Below are 16,868 nucleotides of genomic sequence, written 5' to 3' on the forward strand. Positions count from 1 at the left end.
ATATAAATCAGTTTTGTTTTAAAGGGGGCTGTAAAAACATGCAAAAAGATTCTATCTTTTCTATAATTGCCCAGGAAGTGCAAAAAATGAACATGTTGCCATAAATATCTTCTTTGCGCTGAATGCACGCCCTTGTGAACGGAGAAGTGTGTCATCCACAGGGAATGGTGGTGCTTAACGTATTTGAATGATGGGCAGAGTGGTGGTACTCTGAAGTCAAGGGGCAGTGTAAACTATTGTAGACCGTCTGAGTAGTCCCAAATGAAACTCTAGAAATGTGGAGGCTATGCTGGGAGAGGCCTGAACAAAGCAGATGGTTCCCTGCAGGTGAATTATGGGGTGGGTAAGGATTGACACATGCATTTTTTGTTGTGTTTGTTGTTTATCTTGTTGAAGAATTGACTGTTTGGCTGGTTACGGAAGTAGCAGTCCTAAATGTGACACCAAATTGAAAATTCTAATAAAGATACTAAACGAACAGAAGCCCATCGGTCTTGACAATGCAAGAACTATTGGCTTTGTCAATGGTAATGTGTTTCAGCATTGCACGGCCAGATGGTAAATTTTCCCCAGGCAGATGTAGCACCCAAGAGCCCGCAGCTTATGCACTGTTACTCCTTTGTGTAACCAGGGGCATTCATGAACAAGGCATCCCAAATTAAATTTGCCATTTGATAGAGAGCAAACCACAAGAACAGAAGGTACCGTTTGCCTTAGCGCCATTCATACCTGTGACTTGCATGTTAAACACACATGCGTGCTCTCCTAGCTGACTACTCCCTTGATGCCTTGTTTATGAACGAGACGTGGCTCCATGACGACATGGACTCGGTCATCAACCTCGCCACCCCTACTGGGTTCACTACATTTACCGTGAACAGAAATTCTAGAGGGGGCGGACTTGCACTTATAGCTAAATCGCACCTCGCCTGCCAATTAATTAAAGCTGACATTAGGGGCAGCGAAAGTGCTAGGTTTTCCATTAAAGTCAACCCTCAATTTTGCGCTACTGGCCTCTTGATTTATAGACCCCCCTGGCGCGGACACTCCCTTCATCAACTCACTCCTACAATACCTGGGCACTAACATCATTAAAACCTCCAATCTTACGATCATAGGCGACCTTAACCTACACCTTGACCGGGACACTGAACCTAAAATCTCCACCTTTCTTGCGGATCTTGCCCCCCTCCAGCTTAATCAACTCGTGAGTGGCCCTACCCATAGAGCGGGACACCTCCTTGATCCCATCCTGTCCAACATTGAGAATGGGATCGTTGATACACCTATTCCTATGGCGTGGACAGACCACCATTTGGTGATCATGACAGTCCCTTGCATATCTGCCCCTGCATCTGCACCTACCCCTCGAGTCCAGAAGCGTCCGTGGAGAAAACTCCGCTTGGAGGAGCTTCATAATCTCTTAAAGATTAATCCCCCTCCCCTGAGTGGCGACATTGACCTAGGATATGATCAGTTTTGTCAATGGATAATCCAAGCTTTGGACTCCTTGATCCCAGCTAAGTGGGTTAAGGCTCGTGCCCACGCGGCTAGCCCCTGGTACAACTCAGAATTAGCCACCCTGAAAAAGGAATGTAAAAAGGCGGAAAGAGGATGGAGGAAAAATTATGATACCAACCTCAAGCATAATTATGTTCAATTAAAAAAAAACTATCATCGTCATGTCTGTAGAACAAGGGCGGCTTATTATGCCACCGAAATTAACAGTAGCACTAATGCCTCTAAAACTGTTTTAAAAATTTTAAAAGACCTTACTACAAAAAAAACCACCATTTCTGCTGCCACCTCTCCAGACCTATGTAATAACATGGCCAATTTCTTTACCAACAAAATAAAGAAAATTTACGAGACCTTCCCCTATTCCCCTCAGTTTTCCGCTATTTTAGACCCTAGTAGGCCTTGTCTGTCCTCCCTCCCCACACTAGAACGTGAGAGTTTCTATAAAATCTGTAAAAAAAATAAAATCTGGCTCCCCGGCCGACCCCCTAAAACCCGAGACCTTCTGTGCAGCCAATGAGCTTGTCACGGAACCAATACGGAATATTATTAACCGGTCTCTTTCTACGGCCAAAATTCCCTCTAAATGGAAGCAGGCATGGGTATCCCCCATCTTGAAAAAGCCCACCTTGGACCCTACCCTTCCTGAAAATTTTCGGCCCATCTCTCTTCTCCCTTGGCCAGCTAAAATCATAGAAGCACATGTTAACACCATCCTCACCAACTTCCTCATATCCAATAACATCCTGGATGACTCCCAACACGGGTTTAGAGCTGGTCACAGCACCGAGACAGCCTTGCTTAGTGTTACAGAGGACCTCCGTACCATTCTTGACGCCGGCGGAACGGCAGCACTGATCCTGTTGGATCTCAGTGCTGCCTTCGATACGGTGTCACACGAGGTCCTCTTGTTGAGATTGGAGGAAGCTGGATTAACAGGTATGGCCCTGGGATGGTTTAAAGACTTTCTTGCCAATAGATCCTTTAAAGTGTCTACCCCCCCATACATCTCAAAAGAGCACAACATTGGACAGGGGGTGCCTCAGGGGTCATCACTGAGCCCCACCCTGTTCAATGTTTACGTCCGACCACTAGCAGAAGTGGTTAAACACAGTGGTCTGACGTTAGTATCTTACGCAGATGATACCCAGTTGGTGGTGGCTCTCAATGGTAACAACGGTCTGGAGGCCCATCATTTCAAGCAGACCCTTACTGACATCACCAACTGGATGACGGCGAACTTCCTCCAGCTCAATGCGGGGAAAACAGAGATACTGCTCTTGGGGAAAAACACCGCAGCCTGGGGCGGTAATTGGTGGCCTGATATTCTAGGCCAACCGCCTAAGCCCAAGGAATGTGTAAAAAATCTGGGAGTCTGGGTCGACTCAGCACTGAAATTCACTCACCATACCAAAAAAGTCGCAGCCACCTGCTTCGGCATCCTGCACAATTTAAGACCTACGCTGAAGTTCTTCAACTGTCACACCCGCCAGGTAATTGTCCAAGCTACCATCCTTTCTAGGCTGGACTATGCCAGCTCCCTCCTATTGGGCGCTAACCAGGCGGAAACTGCCAGACTTCAGAGAGTGCAGAACGCAGCCGCCAGAGCGTTGGTAGGTCTCCCCCGCCACTCCTTAGCGGCTGGAGCTCTGAAAAAATTGCACTGGCTCCCGGTGGGAAAAAGGATTCAGTTTAAGGCACTCTGTCTTGCCTTCAAAATCCTTAAAACCGCCTCCCCCCCGATGTTGTGCCCCCTCCTGACGGAGTATATTCCTGGGAGGTCACTGCGTTCAGAAGGACAACATCTGGTGGTCATTCCCCGTACCAATCTTGCCAGAATGGGCGGTCGATCCTTCAGCCTGCTCGCTGCCAAGCTCTGGAACAGCCTCCCGGAAACCATTCGTGGTATGCAGGACCTTCTGGCTTTCAGGAAAGCCATCAAAACCCACCTCTTTCATTAACCGCACCTCTTCTCCTTTGGCACTCTCTTTTTCTGTTTTAGTTTTGCTCGCAGCGCCGGGACGCCCCTTTGCTGGGGCTGCCGAGCGCTATATAAATCCCAATAACATTAACATTAACATTAACTCAACCCACTGAGCTGTCCGACTGGCTAGAAGTATCACGGGCAACAATCATCAAATTTCAGAAACCATTGCATGCGTAGATTCAAATTCAGGAATCCTTTATTGAATCTATTTCCTCTTCCTATTACATGGGGTTTGGTGGACCACTGTTGTTTCTATCTGGTTTGACATAAACTTGGTATAGTCTAACCAGACCTCCCTTCCAGTCAGTGAATTGGATTTACAACGACCACCTATATGTTAAGGCCATTTCAAGAAAGTGGTAAGCCACTGTAGGGCTAACTCGGCCTTTGGACGTTCTGCGGTTGATCAAATTAATCTTGTTAATTTGTGTAACAGCAACTAATTCTTGAAATACTTAGATATGTCAGCCTTAAATGTTATGTAATAGTATTGTATTATTTTTGACCACAGTTGTTGTTATGGTTCGCATGGGACTTGGTAGACCGTGCACATGCAAAGTACCTCTTTGGTGCCCCTGGTAGTTTGCAGTTTTCAAAATCTGAGTAATATGAATTTACGTTTGGCATAAACATTTACCAAACGTACATCTCAAAGGCGGGGTGCCGTCAGCTGAAAATACCCTTGTTTATTTTATCTTGCAATAAGCCTTTTACTGATCATTTGCTTTTAACCTGTAATTCTGCAACATGACAAACCATGTGCTTGTTTATGTACTGGGTGTGCACTGTATACTAAACCACAAAATGCTTACTATACAGATGAACGGCAGCCCCTAGGAGTGCTGTTTGGTGGCATGTCTTGCTTTACAATGACTGTCCAGTCAATTGATTCAAGCCTTTCCGCAGCCTGCTTTAATAGTAACTACCTACCCTGCTATTTTGTGTTTCTGTATGTAACGATCTTAGGGGTGCTGAAGGGGGTGAGAATGAGTGAGTGAAGGGCAGCTGAAACAAAGTGGCCACGTGACCTTGGAAGGAAATGGAGACTATGGAAGGAATTACTGATGCACTGTGCGCTGTATTCTAAAATACAAAACGGTTAGTATACAGATGCTCTCCCGCGTCTAGGAGTGCAGTTGGTGGCAGGTGACGCATTACAATTGAAAGAAACCCTTCCTGCACCCTGTTTTATTAGTAACCAGCAAACCCCTTATGACGTGTTCCTGTTTTTTGTAACTATCTCAGGGTTTGGAAGGACAGCTGAAATGAAGCAGTCATGTGACCTTGCAAAGTAAGGGAGACCATGGAGGGTTTTGCTAATGTACTGCACGTTGTATTCTAAACCACACAACGCTTACTATACAGATGTACTTCAGCGCCTAGAAGTAGAGTTGGTGGCATGTGGCGTTTTACAGTGACCATTCAGTGAATTGAAAAAAGCTCTTCCTGCAGCCTGTTTTATTAGTAACCAGTGAACCCGTTATCACGTGTTCCTGTTATTTTGTAACGATCTCAGGACTAGGGAGTGGGGTGAGAATGAGTGAGCGAAGGGCAGCTGGAATGAAGTGATGATGTGACCTTGTAAGGCAATGGCCACCATAGAGGGGATTGCTGATGTACTGTGCACTGTGTTCTAACCACATTATATTACTATACAGATGCACTCCATGCCTAGGAGTGCTGTTGGAGGCAGGTGGTGCTTTATATGTTGTATTTATATGGTGCAATTTTATGAACCACCAACACCAGCCGAAGGTATTGAAGCACTTTACATTAGCACCCGTTACCTTCTTTTTGTGCAGTTTTATAAAGCGGCAACACCACTCAACGGTATTGGAGCACTTTACATTAGCCTTAAGTGAATTGAAACAATCCCTTCCCGCAGCTTGTTATATCAGTAACCAGTGAGCTCTTTATGACTTGTTCCTATTTTTTGTTACTAACTTAGGGGTGGGGAGGGGGGTGGGAATGAGTGACTGAAGGGCAGCTGAATCTAAGTGGTCACGTGACCTTGGAGGGGATTTTGGACTTTCTCTCTCTCTCTCCCTGCAAAGGCTCTCTTGGTAATTGAAAAACATGCTATGGCTTGAAAAACAAGATGAGCATGATTTGCAGGCCTGTTCTATTATAGTTGGAGAAGCACAGGGCAAGCAGCTACGGGGGGTGCTGGGGGGAGCAAGCAAAAGCGGAAGAAGGGTGATTGGGCAACCGAGTAAGGAAAAATGCAGAGTGAGGGAGAGCAATTTGACGACAGTCGGAGTAGCACAGGGCAAGCAGACAGGGGGCACAGGATGGAGAAAGCAACAGCGGGAGGCGGGTGTTTGGGGGACGAGACGAGAAACGAGATAAGAACATGATTTACAGGCCTGTTTACAGAAACGGCGTGGCATTCGGAGCGAGTGAAAACACTACCGCTCTTAAAGAAAAGAGCAATTCTTAAAATGGTCATTAAATGGGAGGAGTAGATGGATAGTAGTAATTGGTCAATGCTCTTCGGGAGGGTTAGACACAGGAAGAGGCATGACACATGCATGACATGGACAAATGGGAGAAAGATTAGGAGAGCAACAATGGAGCCAGCAAATGGAAAGTCTATGGGCGTGCTGAAGCCCTCAAAGTATATACATGTGCCTTTCGAAACAGCGCATGTGCTGTCTAGACCAGAGAACTAAAAAGCCACTTCATCCTTGCCACTGTACAACTAGAAAAATAGAGCAGAAGAAAGAAAAGCAATGTTTAGTTTTAATTATTTAAATATCTGCTTTAATTATGCTCTGTGACTTGACCTGCCTTTTCCCTTCCTGCTGGCAGCTGATATTGTGACATCAGAACTCAACTGTAATAGGTTATTACGGTTGAGTTCCAGTATCATAAGAAAATAAGGTCCAGTACCCGTGTTCCCAAGGTAATACGTGTTAATCACTGGAGAGTAACTATTCCTAAGAATAAGTGCTAGCCCATTCGGCAGCGTGAAGTATTGGTAAAGGGCCACAGTAGTGGAAAATATGCCTATTTTCCTCAGCGATTTTAGGTTGGATGCAGGGGAAATCCTCCAAATTGGAGAGTTGCCCTCAAACACTAGTTAAGGTGTCACGCTTCATCATTGAGCGGTGTGCTCCTCGTGGGGGTGGCGCTGCAGTCCCCCACTGGCCCCGCGAGAAGGCTCTTTGGCAGTGATCTTTTTTAGAGGAACACCGCAGTGGTGAGTGCAGGTGTGTGGGGAGTGTGCAGGTGACTTAAAAATAACGTAACTGTACCCTAGGTAGTATTTATTATTGAGTCAGATCGATATATTTAAAAACAGGCAAAGAAGGTACCCTGCTATCAGTCAGAAGGGTTTGTTCGTTCTTGCAATTTTAGTGAATAGTGATAAGGTTAATAGTCAAGTCGACATGTTTCACGCCTATTTGGTCCCTAATGGATCCTATGGCGTTTCATCAGGACCAGGTGAAGATAAGAATAGAAAAATATATAGCATAGGGGTTCGAGAAAAACACACAATACATCCTGTTATGGTGACCTGATTCAGGTAAGTGGTCTGGGCTTATCTGCACCCAATCGATATCGACCACTCTTATGTATAGAACCAACCTAAAGATATAGAGAGATAAACGTAGATAAAAACTTAATGAGATTGTGCTAACGGCGCTACGAAGGCTCGCAATGTCACAGGTCAAGTGGTATGCATTCAACACGTGTGAACATTCAATACACATTCGCAGCAGTCTCAATGTCTCGTTATATAACAGTGAATTCTCAGAGGTGCACAACTACGACAGTATCACAAACAGTACACCTGCCAGTGCTTCACCCAGTACACGCCCATAATTCTCACAGTCAACTTGTTTTTTCTACTCTGGCAGTCCCCATATACTTGCGGGTTTTAGATATTTTCATGTGCTCTCACAGCACAACAGTAAGCCACATGGAACTTTTATCAAAAACTAAATTTTCTCTCAACTTTTCCAAGCTACCTTTTGCTGTCTTTGCTGACCTCTCTTCTTTTCCGGTACTCCTCCGCTTCTGTCTTGCACCTCTAACCAGCTGCACACAACTGTGCACTCAATGTATGTAGGCTCTTCGGTGCTCCTTCTTGTCACTGCAAACTGCTATCCTTTCAATAGTAGCAGAAACCTAGCAGAAGAATAATGGCTGCTGCTCATGTTCCATAGTGTCCATAGTCTCTAGAGAGCCCTGTTGACCAGTTACTACCGTTCTAATAGAGACTTATATCTGCAGATTTCTCATCTACTGAATATTTGCCAGGTCTCAGATTGGATCTTGAAACTTTGGAGCAGCACCTATGCTTGCTGGTAGGTGGTGTTGTGCGGCTATGCGCTGAAGCAGTCCTCCTCTAAATATGTATTGCGAGGCCCTTATAGGCGCCGCTCCAGAGCACTGCCATCAATTTCTTTTTTTGTGTGACACCAGACATGGATCCGGATCTACCTCTTGTCTCTTGGAGATAATATTTTGATGATTTATTTTTCAATGTGCAAGGAAAATGTCACATCCCAGGACAACAGGTTTCAAGTCCTTCAAGGACTGTGAAAAGCAAATGTCTGTGACAGATCCTTACCAGGTCTGCCTGTGGTGCCTGTATTTAAGGCCTGCACTCACTGCGCATTGATGAACCTGAAGGCCAAACAGAACTGTGAGGTGAAGCTGAATGCCATCAAGCATCGAAAGATCCCACATTGTGACCGATCTAAGCCCAAGGGTCAGGCTCGATCCCTATTCCCAGTCTAGACGCAAGGCCCGTCATCTGGGTTAGAGCTGGTGGGTTCTCCCATGGCGCCAGTTGAACCGTCATGCATACCGACTCTGCTTCCGGCGTCCCAACCAAAGCTGGACTGGCTATACCGCGCATCGGGTGTTTTCTCAGGGGGCTGGAAGGGTGAAGGGCCCGTTTTGCTACGGGGGGTTGTAGCAGTGCAGCAGTGTTTAAAGCACCTGTGTCGTGTAGTTCCTATAAACCTAGATAGGATCTGCGTGTTTAGATGATCTAGACTGTGGGATTGGTGTCCAGACAGATTCCAGACACCCCCACCGGGTATGTTCGCCTGTATACCAGCTAGCTCACAGTGCCACTAGAAACCCCTCTTACCAAGGAGTGAAGGGTTCTTGCCAACTGTTGACCATGACAACCCTGTCCCATCAAGGTTCATGGAAACAGTACAGTACTTTTCACTTAGTCACTCGTGCTCACTTAGTCTCAGAGAGATACACAGAATAAACGGTGGGGACGTTTTCAATAAGTATTTATTGAACCATCTTTATTCTAGTTTAAAATAGGTGTACTGAAACAACCATAAGACAGAAAGATATAAATGATTATAAGCACCAATAGAGTAAATGCATGGTAGATTCCTACCATAGTCCTAAAACAATGAATACAGGCAGGTATATAAATACATGACCGTAATAATGCGTACTCCTACGATCCAACCATAACTAGATGTACTTAAGTGTACCTAGCATGGATGTAGATCCCAAACCCCCCTAGGATGAAGTCTGTCCCATTACCTGAAGTGTGAGACCATGGGACCCCCTCTTGGTCTCGAGATGGACACCCGTGAGGGATGTCAGACCACTGCAGCTGAAGTGTCTGCGTGCAGGAACCTCAGGGTCTCATGTCAGTGTGTCAGCATGGAAGTCTTTCTCCTCTGCTCACCCCAGCAAAGATATGGTGTATATATACTCAAAAGGTACCCTCAGGGGTTCTATCTTGCTGTGTCATGTCAGCCGAGTATGACGGAAGGGATGACCCTTATACATAGTCATTATGCAGAAGATGGTAATCCTGCTGTGATTTGCGAATCCTTATGCATAATTAATGAGGCTAGTTTTCGAGGAAAACCACACAACATTTATGCAGCGCCTAACTAGGTAAAAGGTCAATACCAAAACCCGTTACGTAGTACAAAATATACGGTAAATGTAGGTAAAGGATCAGGTGACTACTCAAGCCTATATTGGGGTACCCTATGAAACATAACATTTGCTGCAGAGTTTCTTATACATTGAGCAGTTTTCAGTCAATAATAAGTGTTAAGATAAATCTGGGATTAATGTACCCCTGGAGAGAGATTGGGGGTTCTGTCTGGTGGCAGTTTTGACTCATCCAAGGTATCTCAAAAGTCTACTATGCCTGCTGCAAAAACATGTACCATGCATTTCACGGAACAATATTTCATGTGCATAGGTCAGTGGGTTACTTCTTTTATCACAGATATCCTTCTGGCATATGGCCATGTCTGAACTGGGGAGGCGGAGTGAGCTAAAGAATGATGATGGATTAAACCCAGATCAGTTAACTGGGGTTGAGTGCTTGCAATGTTCAACACTCCGTCCATCATCCCCTTTGGTGAAAACATTCAATAGTCATCTCTTGTCCATAGTCCACGGATACATTTGCATTCATTATGTACATTTTAGACACATAACTTTAAATTCTGCTTAACTATACAAATTCATAAGAAGCTATTAGCCTGTGTAGTTAAAGTTAATAATAGCACCTGCAATATGCTCTTTGGAAGCTCTGCAATCTGATGTGGTTGGAAAGGGGAGTTCTTACTCCTACTACTTCACTATTCTGTCTTTGCTTCGGCATTACCTCAATCATGACCAGTGATGAATTTTAATTTTAATTGCATAGTACAATTTTTAAATGAATCGCCGCTTGATGAAGATTAGTAGTGCTACAAGATGCAGAAAGACAATATCAAACTCATAGTTTCGGTGACAGGCTGTTGTAATGACTATAAATATTTTCCGACACATTTTGATCTAAGTTAGTAGTTCATCTGTGGACTAAACCACACAGTAGGTATTATAATTTATCTTGGGAAAGCCTTCCAGATAATTATAAGGAAATGTCTTGCTTCAGCTAAATTGTTAGTTACTGAAAGGCAACTATGAGTGATTTACTGCACATTATTAGATGAAGGCAGAGGTAACTCACATTTTTTTTAACTTATGATTCCAGGAACAAGATTTCCCAAGATATAGAGCGGATGATTCATCCAAATGATATCATAGATAGAGTTGTGTACGATCTCGATAATCCAAGGTTGGTATATTTGATATTTTGTATTCTTGAACTTTTTACCAAACTCATGTCACTGTAAAGAAAAAAGTGGAATAATCATATCATTTTCCAATATCGCTGTTCTAGTGTCAGGGCATAGTAACCCTTCTACGAAATAAAGTTATCTGACAAACTTCTGTGCGTGTTCAACATAAAGGGTCTCTGATAGAGCTGCATAAGTGCCTTATCACACATAGCTGTAAACTGCTGTAGTAAAAACACCACTACACAAATTATTTTTGCACCAAGCATGCGGTTGTGATATGTGGCCTATATAAACTAATGTTCATGGGTAATAGGTATCACAAAATGTGTTTTGGGGCTTCGTTTGCATGTGGTCAGATATGTCTCTGGTTTGTGTATTGTCAATTACCAGCAGGTAGAATTCGATGATAACTGTCTGCACAACCTTAGTGAAGAACACACTATTTGTGCTGATCTCCTAAGAAGCGTTACATTTAAAATGGGTGCCTAATTTTCTCCATTGTTCACATTGATGCAGAGGGTTCAATGAAGCTGTAGTAAATGTAAAGCATCAAACCTTTAAATTCTGTGCCAATTTTTTCACAGTACGTCATTTACATGCATAAAAAAGCAAGGAAAACCAGCACTGTGTTACTCTCCGAGTGTTTTGTGGGTATGCGCCTACTTGTTTTGACACTTTAGCACTACAATCCTTTTTGAAATTGTTTTTTTGATGCCTATATTCATGTAGGTTGTATTTTCACTTTTCATATCCGATTTTAAAAACCTCTGTCTAGGGTTAAAAAGCCCAATGGGAGTAGATGCAATCTAGCAGAGCCGTCTTTATAGCTTCTGAATGCCTCTAAACGTGAATTAACTAATTTTAGTGCAGTCCCAGTAGATTTCTCTGCCAGGCTCCGGTAATTGTGACACACTTCATGTTTTGGGGTAACTCTAACCACTGATCCTGGTTCCATTGCACTACGAAGAATGGTAAGTAGTTTTGTCCTTGGCCAAGTCAAAGAACCATCTTGTCTGCCCAGTAACCCTGACTGCCCATGGGGATTCGCCACTAAAAGGGAATTTCCATTGTTAGGCCGGGAACGTGTATTGTGTGACTGTGAATTGGTGGAAAATTCCAGGCTAGATCTCTTCAAAGTACCAAGGTAGAAACTACAAAACAAAGGTAAATTTTCATTTGAGCTTTTAATAGAACTAAAATGTGTTTCTTCGGTGCTAGACACACACACCTGCTCAGCGCCAGGATATCGTGGCAGGTGATAGTGCGCTTTCATAACATAATACGGCAGCCATTCTTGTAGAAGAATCAAACTTATGAGTGCTAAAAGTAACTGATATCTACTCAGGAAGAAACCCATGCCCACTTTCTGTTCCGGCTTTTGCTTGCACCCCTTGACACATACCCCCCAAAAATTTCTGAAACCTCAAGTTGAAGCCCAAGGTGTGTTCTCAAAGGATCTGTGCAGCTGATCACGTCACTGCAGCATCACATCCTACTTTGAGGCATGCCTTTTCTGTTCATACAGTGATATTTGCAACACTTTGAAGGCTGCGTTCAATTTTGAGCAATGGTTGTGGTACACTTAGATTTTTCAAGCTGTTTGGTCTACCCATCTGTTGGCAAACAGTCTGTTATTAGTTGTTGAGTATGTTAGACATTTCTAGATGCCGCTTTGCCTAGTGCGTTAGCTGTTCCACTCTTTGCTAACTGGTTTTTACCTTCACAGTGTTGCTCGTTATAATGAATTCTGGTTGTCATTGTTTTGTACAGACAGTACTAGCAACTGGTATGTAAATCTGTCCAGAGGTACGTGCTCAACATGTACACTATTTATTCCCTAACATTAGGTTGAATGTTGTGTCAGTATCCTGTCTGTCTGACAAAAGTTGAATTGCTATTACAAAGAGCTCCATTTAAAAACGTTACCTAAATGTCATCAGAACATGTAACATTGCAATTTATTTTCTCACCACATTTTGAATTTTAATTTCATTTATTCATTTTTTTTGTAAATTTTGTTAAGCTTTTCAGATCGTCTCAATTTTGTAATTTATGATTGTTTAAAAATAAATCAATTGATGTATTTTTCCCAAATTCCGTGCCCCATTGGCATTTTGTTCGTTTTATTTTACACACGTGGTTTATACCCAAATTTAAGCGATACTGAGCATTTCTGGTGCTATTTCTGCTTGACTTTCAGTGATCTGTGGATCTCTTAAATTGCCAAAATGTATGCCAGATATTATTGAGTGCTTTATGGGTTTTTTCATGTGTCATAGACTGACCACTAAATCTCAGAAACATATTAATTGAACAAATTGTGAACTCCTAGTAACCTGCATATTTTTTTTTCTAGCTGTCCTGTACTAGAAGAGAGTGAGATTTTGAAATTTAATTCTAAATTTGAATCTGGAAATCTCCGGAAGGCTATTCAGATTAGGAAGTAAGTTGCATTTATGTTATAATTAAACATGACATACATTTAAAATTAATTACTAAGCTATATCCTTTATGTAAATTTCTAGGTATGAATATGACCTCATTCTGAATTCCGATATAAACAGTAACCATTATCATCAGTGGTTTTACTTCGAAGTGAGTGGAATGCGGCCAGGAATTGGATACCGCTTCAATATTATCAACTGTGAAAAGTCCAACAGTCAGTTTAACTATGGTAAGCGCTAGCTAATTTTTAGGTACTATTGACTGAAATATTTATACTATGCACAAAGCCACACCTTAGCACAGCGTTATGGTGTCACACAAAAGAATAACAGTGCAACACCTGAAACAAGTAATCATAACAGAATAAATACAGCTGTGCACAGAAAGATACAAATACACATCTACAGAATAATTATCCTCCATATATAACCATTATAATGTATCAGGTCTAATAAATGAATAACAAAGTGCACATTTACAGGTCTAAAAATAACTGAATGTCGGGAACATGCATTTCAAAGAACTAACCTTCAGGTCTACCTAAAGCTTTCTAGTTTCTTGAGACCTTTTTGTTTGCTAAGTAATTCATCTTCAAACAAATGACTGTCTTCCCTCCAACCTATTGATTCCTTCTGAGGGTGTAAACTCCTACGGCCACATGCATCAATGTTCCCGTTTGCGAATTCTTAATTGCGAAAATTAAGGAATCGCAATTAAGAATTCGCAAACGGCTATGCATTAAAAAAATCGCAATTGTTTTTGCGATTCCTTAATTTTCCTTAATTGCGATTCACAATTTGCGAATCGCAATTAAGGAATCCCTTTCCATTGATTCCTATGGGCCTAGAGGCCTTATCGTGCCTTATCGACCTTGCCCATCTCCAGTCTTGAGGCTGACACTCCCGGCACCACTCATGCCCACCAGCAGCACCATTCCCATTTACATCCCCAACTCTGACATGGAGTCTGAGGGGCGTGGCCTGAAGCATACTTTCACGCCGACTGGAGCCATGCCTTCCAGGCCGGACCCTGAGCCCTATTCCTATGGGCTAGGACTCGGGGGGAAAATGGGAGGGGGTCACTAGACCCTGGAGAATACCAGCCTTATGAATCCATGGACTGGTGTGAGGATCTGGGTGCAGCCAGTGGACTGGACACTTCTGGACTGGCAAGCTTTCTTCCCCTACCGTGGCTACAGGAGGAGGCGGCTTCATTAGCAATGGTGGTGCTGAAGGCAGCTGAGGCCCTTTGTGGCAGTCAAGTCTAATGTTGATGGAAGTGCTTCAACTGGTAGTGTCCCCTTCCGAACCGCTTCTTCCACTGATGTCCTGTTTGGGCCCCGTTCCAAGCCCAATACAGGCTTCTATGAACAGGACAATTGCCCTCCGCTACCGCCTCACTCCCTAAGACTCCAAATTTCTCACGTAACATCCTACCCTGGAGAGCTTGGTAGTCCAAGCCTCCAATTCATATGTAAATCCTGGCACATTACCACTGCATTGTAATCCAAGAGGCTAGACAATTTAGGCAAGAACATCTTTTTCTTCCATCACCCTGGCATTGCAGTTGGTGAACACCACATACCTCTTGGGCCGCTATTCCCATGCTTTTTGGATACAGTTGCGCAGGTGCTGCCAACGGTCCTGGAGGAGGGCGGGCCATGCGCTCCCAGGCTTTTGCTGACAGGAGGGATGCAGCTAATTTCACCATTTGATGTGGACTAGACACCACCGACTCACTAGGCAGAGCAGTTTCATCTACAGTGGCCTTTTCATGTCTGGTTGAGGTCTACTGGCTTTTCTGGGGATGTCCAGACATCACTCATGGACATGCCCTTTGATGGCTCCCATTTCTTCTGAGACAAGGCGGATTCAGTGTTGGAGTGCTTTAAGGAGAGCAGGGCTACGGCCACTTCCTTGGGCGTTTCCAAAGCCCCTGGTCTCCCTCAATCTGCCTTTCGCTCCTTTCGTGGCCAAGGAAGGAGCTCGCAGCATCGCCTTTACCCTCCCAGCCACCGAGGTGTACAAGCTTTTCATCTTCTGCTTAGGCATGGGCATGGTACCTACCAGCCCCGTGCGTCGGGTGGCCAGCGTTCGGGTCAATTCACCACCCACCCAGCAGCTTCAGCCTCCAAACCTTCCTAGTCTACCTATTTACGATGGCAGAATTCGCCATTACCTGCCCCACTGGCAGTCCACAACATTGGATAGATGGGTTTTGCAGATTGTCCAAAAGGGCTACTCCATCCCCTTCGAGACTACCCCTGCCTTCATTACACCTACTTATGACAGGCTGACGGAGAACCACCTATGTCTTGTCCTACTACAAGTGACTGCTCTTTTGGCCAAAGGAGCCATTGAGAGAGTGCAGACGAGAGTGGGTCGTGGTTGTTATTCCCTCTATTTCTGGTGGGCCAAGAAGGGCAGAGGCCTTCATTCTATCCTAGGGGTGCCGTTCGTAAGCCGAGACTTTTGCCGTGTCTGCTGTGTGGGGCTGTCATTGGAACCCCCGACCCACCCTTATTGCCAGGAGCTGACTTTGCATTTACCTACATCAACCGGAGAGGACACCTTGGGGAGCAGGTTGCAGGAGTGAGTCTACGGGTGTGGGACTGCGAGGCCCAGCATTCCAAGCGGCTTGCCACTCGCTGCAGCTGGAGCCTCTTCCCGCCCAGCCTCCCTGCAGCTTATTACGGCTCACGGCCCCCGCTCCGCGGGAGCCGTTCGTAAGCCGAGACTTTTGCCGTGTCTGCTGTGTGGGGCTGTCATTGGAACCCCCGACCTACCCTTATTGCCAGGAGATGACTTTGCATTTACCTACATCAACCGGAGAGGACACCTTGGGGAGCAGGTTGCAGGAGTGAGTCTACGGGTGTGGGACTGCGAGGCCCAGCATTCCAAGCGGCTTGCCACTCGCCGCAGCTGGAGCCTCTTCCTGCCCCGCCTCCCTGCAGCTTATTATGGCTCACGGCCCCCGCTCCGCGGGAGCCGTTCGTAAGCCGAGACTTTTACCGTGTCTGCTGTGTGGGGCTGTCATTGGAACCCCTGACCCACCCTTATTGCCAGGAGCTGACTTTGCATTTACCTACATCAACCGGAGAGGACACCTTGGGGAGCAGGTTGCAGGAGTGAGTCTACGGGTGTGGGACTGCGAGGCCCAGCATTCCAAGCGGCTTGCCACTCGCCGCAGCTGGAGCCTCTTCCCGCCCTGCCTCCCTGCAGCTTATTATGGCTCACGGCCCCCGCTCCGCGGGAGCCGTTCGAAAGCCGAGACTTTTGCTGTGTCTGCTGTGTGGGGCTGTCATTGGAACCCCCGACCCACCCTTATTGCCAGGAGCTGACTTTGCATTTACCTACATCAACCGAAGAGGACATCTTGGGGAGCAGGTTGCAGGAGTGAGTCTACGGGTGTGTGACTGCGAGGCCAAGCATTCCAAGCGGCTTGCCACTCGCCGCAGCTGGAGCCTCTTCCCGCCCCGCCTCCCTGCAGCTTATTACGGCTCCGTTCGTAAGCCGAGACTTTTGCCGTGTCTGCTGTCTGGGGCTGTCATTGGAACCCCCGACACACCCTTATTGCCAGGAGCTGACTTTGCATTTACCTATCCTAGACCTGTGCTCTCTCAACTTCTTCCTCAAGAAGGAGAAGTTCAAAATGCTCACTCTTGCTCAGGCTCTATCTGCCCTAGACCCAGGAGACTGGATGGGTGTGCTGGATTTGCAGGATGCATATTTCCATATTCCCTTCCGACCTGCCCTCAGGCCTCACCTGCGATTCACGATGGACCACAAGTACTTTCAGTGCGTTGTGCTACACTTTGGCCTCACCAGCGCCCCTCGAGTGTT

General features: G+C 45.2%; 1 protein-coding gene across 2 annotated transcripts in view; it reads left to right on the forward strand.

The window, feature by feature from the left end:
- AGTPBP1 (ATP/GTP binding carboxypeptidase 1) overlaps positions 1-16,868 on the forward strand; it is a 1,069,504-nt gene that overhangs the window by 652,507 nt on the left and 400,129 nt on the right. For both annotated transcript variants that reach the window (XM_078675801.1, XM_078675802.1), the window contains exons 15-17: positions 10,494-10,577; positions 12,938-13,024; positions 13,107-13,255. In XM_078675801.1, coding sequence (XP_078531927.1) covers positions 10,494-10,577; positions 12,938-13,024; positions 13,107-13,255 — 320 coding nt within the window. The remainder of the gene's footprint in view (positions 1-10,493; positions 10,578-12,937; positions 13,025-13,106; positions 13,256-16,868) is intronic.

Source organism: Lissotriton helveticus, chromosome 2_1 (assembly GCF_964261635.1).
Source record: "Lissotriton helveticus chromosome 2_1, aLisHel1.1, whole genome shotgun sequence".
In the NCBI taxonomy this organism is placed as follows: Eukaryota; Metazoa; Chordata; class Amphibia; order Caudata; family Salamandridae; genus Lissotriton; species Lissotriton helveticus.